The 5,221-nt window shown below is 51.4% G+C and overlaps 1 protein-coding gene across 1 annotated transcript; it reads right to left on the reverse strand.

Annotated features, from left to right (window-relative positions):
- Window positions 1-3,279: 3,279 nt before the first annotated feature.
- Window positions 3,280-5,155, reverse strand: LOC113222881 (diphthine methyltransferase-like). The gene is made up of 3 exons (XM_026452455.2): window positions 4,413-5,155; window positions 4,197-4,262; window positions 3,280-3,950 (listed from the first exon to the last, which is right to left on the reverse strand). The coding sequence occupies exons 1-3, from the start codon at window positions 4,502-4,504 to the stop codon at window positions 3,647-3,649; spliced, it is 462 nt and encodes a 153-aa protein (XP_026308240.1). The 5' UTR covers window positions 4,505-5,155; the 3' UTR covers window positions 3,280-3,646.
- Between the last annotated feature and the right edge of the window lie 66 nt (window positions 5,156-5,221).

Genomic DNA, 5,221 nt, shown 5'->3' on the forward strand with positions numbered 1-5,221 from the left:
GATTGTGCCACTGCACTCCAGCCTGGGTGACAGAGCAAGATTCTGTCTCAAAAAAAAAAAAAAAGAAGAAAATCACCATTTTGCCATTATCATAATTTATTCAGGCAACAATTGCCTCTAAATTAGGTAAAAGTCTGATAAGGGAATTAGTGACACATGTTCAAAGATTCTCACCACAGATTACGGATTAATTACAAAGAGGAAAATAGTATCTCTTCAGTGAAGGGATCGGGGCAAACATCACCTTCACAAAGTGACCAAATTTCACAAAAATGGGACAAAGGGGCATCACAGGCCCTTGATGTGAGGAACTAAGGAGGGCACAGCACCACTTTCACAGGTTCCCTGGCAAAAATGCACGACCCCTGGCCAAGATGGTGAAACCCCGTCTCTACTAAAAATAAAAAAATTAGCCAGCGTGGCAGCGGGCGCCTGTAGTCCCAGCTACTCAGGAGGCTGAAGCAGGAGAATGGCGTGAACCTGGGAGGCGGAGCTTGCAGTGAGCTGAGATCCAGCCACTGCACTCCAGCCTGAGCGACAGAGTGACTGCACTCAAAAAAAAAAAAAAAAACCAAAGTACGACCCCATACCGAAGACTCCCCTCAGACTCAGAGGCATGAACTGAAAGAGAATGAAAAAGATGCATCACGCCACACTGAAGTGACTTTACCGATGCCAGACAAAACTTTAAACCAAAAAATGTTACTAGATTGAAAGACAGACACTTTAGATTGATAAAAGGGTCACCGCATCTGGAAGATACCAGAATTATAAACATACATAAAAGAGATCCCCAAAATATGTGAAGTAAAAACTGATGGAAACGAGGCCAGAAATACATAATTCTACAGTTAGAGTTGGAGGTAACAATAGCCCAGTTTCTTTTTTTTTTTTGAGATGGAGTCTCGCTCTGTCGCCCAGGCTGGAGTGCAGTGGTGCGATCTCGGCTCACTGCAACCTCCACCTCCTGGGTTCACGCCATTCTCCTGCCTCAGCCTCTCAAGTGGTTGGGACTACAGGCGCCGCCACCACACCCGGCTAATTTTTTTTTTTTTTTTTTGAGACAGAGTCTTGCTCTTTCACCCAGGCTGGAATGCAGTGGTGCGATCTTGGCTCAATGCAACCTCCGCCCACCACCATGCCAGCTAATTTTTTTGTATTTTTAGCAGAGACGGGGTTTCACCATGTTAGCCAGGATGGTCTCGATCTCCTGACCTCGTGATCTGCCCACCTAGGCCTCCCCAAGTGCTGAGATTACAGGCATGAGCCACCGCGCCCGGCCACTAGCCCACTTTCAATATTGCCCAGACAGGAGATCAGTAAGGAACCAGAAGATCTGAACAACATTATAAAGCCGAGACCTCACAGGCACCTACAGGGGCACTCCCCAGGAGAGACCACATTCTAGGCCACAAAACAAGTCTCAGTAAATTCAACAGCAATGCACAATGGAATAACATTAGCAACTGGTAACAGAAAGAAACGTGGGCACTTAAAAACATGTAAATTAAACAACACACTCATAAATAACCAATGGTCAAAGAAAAAACTCACACGGGAAATTAGAAAGTAAGTACCTTGAGATGAATGAAAATACAAATACAACATAGCAAAATGTATGGGTTGCAGCAAAAGCAGTGCTCAGAGGAAAATGTATCACCATTAATGAAGAAAAAAGACCTTTAATTGTTTTAAGACGAGAAATATTATGGCTGGGCATGGTGGTCCCAGCTACTCAGGAGGCTGAAGTGGAAGGATGGTTTGAGCCCAGGGACCGGGCGCAGTGGCTCATGCCTGTACTTTGGGAGGCTGAGGCAGGCAGATCACCTGAGGTCAGGAGTTCAAGACTAGCCTGACCAATGTGGCGAAACCCCATCTCTACTAAAAATACAAAAATTAGCCAGGCGTGGTGGCAGGCGCCTGTAATCCCAGCTACTCAGGAGGCTGAGGCAGGAGAATTGCTTGAAGCCAGGAAGCAGAGGTTGCAGTGAGCTGAGATCACACCACTGTACGCCATCCTGGGTGACAGCAAGACTCCATCTCAAAACAAACAAAAAAAAAGAGATCTCAAATTGTTTTAATACAAGAAATACTATGGCTTCGCACTGGGGTCCCAACTACTCGGGAAGCTGGGGTAGGAGGATGGTTTGAGCCCAGGAGGTTGAGGCTGCAGTGAGCTACAATCACACCACCACACTCCAGCCTGGGTCACAGAGCAAGACCCCATCTCAAAACAAAACAAAACAAAAAACGATGAGAAATATGAAGCACATTCACAGAACTAACAGAAACAATACAGAAGAGATGGAGAAACTAAAGATGCAGAAAACAGAGGAATACGGGCCAGGCGCAGTGGCTCACGCCTGTAATCCTGGCACTTTGGGAGGCCAAACTGGGTGGATCACAAAGTCAGGAGTTCCAGACCAGCCTGATCAACATGGTGAACCCCGCATTTCTACTAAAAATACAAAAATTAGCTGGGCGTGGTGGTGGGCGCCTGTAATCCCAGCTACTCGGGAGGCCGAGGCAGGGAAATCGCTTGAACCTGGGAGGCGAAGGTTGTGGTGAGCCGAGATCGCGCCACTGAACTCCAGCACGGGTGACAGAGCCAGACTCCATCCAAAAAAAAGAAGAGTACCATGCGGAAATCAAGTCAATCAAGTCCTTGAGTACAGTCCAGTGCAGAGAAGGAACTGGCGTTGGGAACAGGTGCGGCTCACCCACTGCTGCAGAGTGCAGAGAGCATGTGGATGGCCCAAGAGGCTGGTGGGCTTCATGGTGGGAAGATGAGGTGGTTTTGTGATTGCTCATTTTTGGAGTGAGGGGAGAGGAAAGAGCAAAAGAAGAGAGATCATGAGCTGAGAGTCAGGAGGGAAGAGGAGGTCCTGGAGATTGGAGGAGAGAGAAGAAAATGTGAACTAGTTCTGACGGTGGGGGATTACTGCCTAGAGAAACTACAGATGGCCGGGCACGGTGGCTCAAGCCTGTAATCCCAGCACTTTGGGAGGCCGAGACGGGTGGATCACGAGGTCAGGAGTTCGAGACCATCCTGGCTAACACGGTGAAACCCCATCTCTACTAAAAATACAAAAAACTAGCCGGGCGAGGTGGCGGGCGCCTGTAGTCCCAGCTACTCAGGAGGCTGAGGCAGGAGAATGGCGTAAACCCGGGAGGCGGAGCTTGCAGTGAGCTGAGATCCGGCCACTGCACTCCAGCCTGGGCGACAGAGGAATTGCTGTTAAAATAAAAAAAAATTGGAGAAACGACAGAATACCAGGATCCCCAGGGAGCTACTGGAACACAACGTGGATAGCTGGTTCCAGCCACGCTCTCTGGCTCAGCCAGAAGCAGAGGTGCATGTTCCCAACAAAACAACACTGGATTCTGCTCAAAGTGTGAGAAAGGGATGAAGGGAATGGAGTGTGAGCTCACAGGGGCAGCAGACCACAGTCCCAGCTGACCTCAAGCAGGAGGAGCAAGGGAGAGCACAGACAAGGATGGTTATGGGAGTGACGGTGGCCAAGCCTCCAGACCAGAGGTCCCAGTGGGATCAGAGTCTGCTGAAATGCAGGAGGCTCTGGACTGATGGAGCTGGGAAACCAGGGAAAACTGTGGTTAGAAAGCAGAGATTCTGGAGCTGGGATGGTTACGGATCACGACCAAGTCTAGGGTGCAACCCTGGGAGTGTGTAAAAGCTGAGGGAAGAGCGCAGCAGAGCGAGGGTGCAGGGAACTGGTGCCCCGCCCTGAGGCCCAGCAGCCATGGGTCCCCACTCACCCATTGCTTTTTGGCAGTTGAGGATCTTAAAGCCACTGTGCATACAGGCGGCCAGGAGCAGGTGGTGGTGGAACGGGTGCCACTTGATTCTCCATATCCCACCCTGCACGGGCGTGTCTGCCAACGGCTGCTTCATGTTCCGTGTGTCCCACAGTAGGATGTGCTCATCATAGCTGAAATCAACCAAACACGGAGGGCATGCAAGGAAAGCCCAGGCTCATCTGTTCCACAAGGTCCCTGGGGGGCAGAGAACGTCTCCCGGAGACCTGTCCCACGCATCCCTCAAGGACAAAGTCCCCTTTCCCAAACCCCTATACCTACACTCTGGCGAAGCACTGGCAGACGAAATGCTGCAATGGTGCCGGGAAGAAAGGCAGCGAAAGAGACGAGAAGGGCCTGAGAGCCTCCCAGGGACTCACCTTCCTGTGGCCAGGATGTGCTCCCAGTGGGGGCTGCTCTGGATGCTGCACACGCCCATGGTGTGTCTGCAAGCAGAGGCAGTGCCTGAACCAGTGCCCAGGACATGGACGCACCCAGGGAAAGGGAGGGCTGGTGACCCAGGGAGTGGGAGGGCCGGTGACCTAGGGAGCGGGAGGGCTGGTGTGAGCACCGAGTGCTGGCTCTTGGGCAGTTACCTTTTGCTGGTGAAGAGGAATTTGCCGGGTACCCTGGTGTCCCAGCCCCTCAGAAGGCCATCGTCACCCCCTGTGTGGAGACAGAGAAGCATCAACACCACCAATGAGAGGAAGTGACCATTCTCAGTGAGGCTGAGGCCGTTGATGTCTGTGGGAAGTTCCCCTGGGTGACTTTGCTGGGGAGTGGGGGTCTTAGGTTGCCACCTCAACAGAAGGTCCCAGAAACAACCCCCAGGAATGTCACTGCTGTGCCTTGACTCTCTACAGATTGCAAGCAGCAGGGGAAAGACAGACGGTCTCTGCCTGCAGGAACAGAAGGGAGGAAATGGAAACTGAAGGGGCCCTGAAGGCCATCAGGTGCTGGCGACCATTGTTCACAGGGGACCATTGTTCACAGGGGCTGTTACCAGGCCCCAGGGGCTCAACTACCTTTGCTAAGAGCTCCAGGGATTAAAGCCCTGGCTTCTAAGAACGAGAGTTGCAAGATCAAAGCCCTGAACAGAAACTGCACACAGGAGGCAGCACGCACGAGGACTCCACACCGTGCACCTGATAGAAAGATGCCCTCTGTCATCTTAAAGCATTTGTTCAGGGGAAATAAAAGGGTGGGAGAACAGAGGAGCTGGTGCACTGAACCACAACCAATCTTCAAAGAAAAGCAACACAGACACGGGGTGAATGGTGGCGCCTGAAGGAAGGGAAGCTCCCCACAGGGAGAGTGAAGAGCAGAAGGAAAACGTCTAGGCCCGACCACGTCACCCACCCCACATCATCCAGCTCCCACTATCCACCCACCTTCCATCCATCCA

This window comes from Piliocolobus tephrosceles, unplaced genomic scaffold, assembly GCF_002776525.5.
Source record: "Piliocolobus tephrosceles isolate RC106 unplaced genomic scaffold, ASM277652v3 unscaffolded_35921, whole genome shotgun sequence".
Lineage (NCBI taxonomy): Eukaryota > Metazoa > Chordata > Mammalia > Primates > Cercopithecidae > Piliocolobus > Piliocolobus tephrosceles.

Bases quoted from the DNA above. Each gene is read 5' to 3' on its own strand.
- LOC113222881 (XM_026452455.2), bottom strand. From the start codon at position 4,504: ATGCTTCTCTGTCTCCACACAGGGGGTGACGATGGCCTTCTGAGGGGC. The intron at 4,263-4,412 runs GTAACTGCCCAA...CTCTGCTTGCAG, and splicing joins TTCCTCTTCACCAGCAAAAG to ACACACCATGGGCGTGTGCA. The intron at 3,951-4,196 runs GTGAGTCCCTGG...GGTTGATTTCAG, and splicing joins CACATCCTGGCCACAGGAAG to CTATGATGAGCACATCCTAC.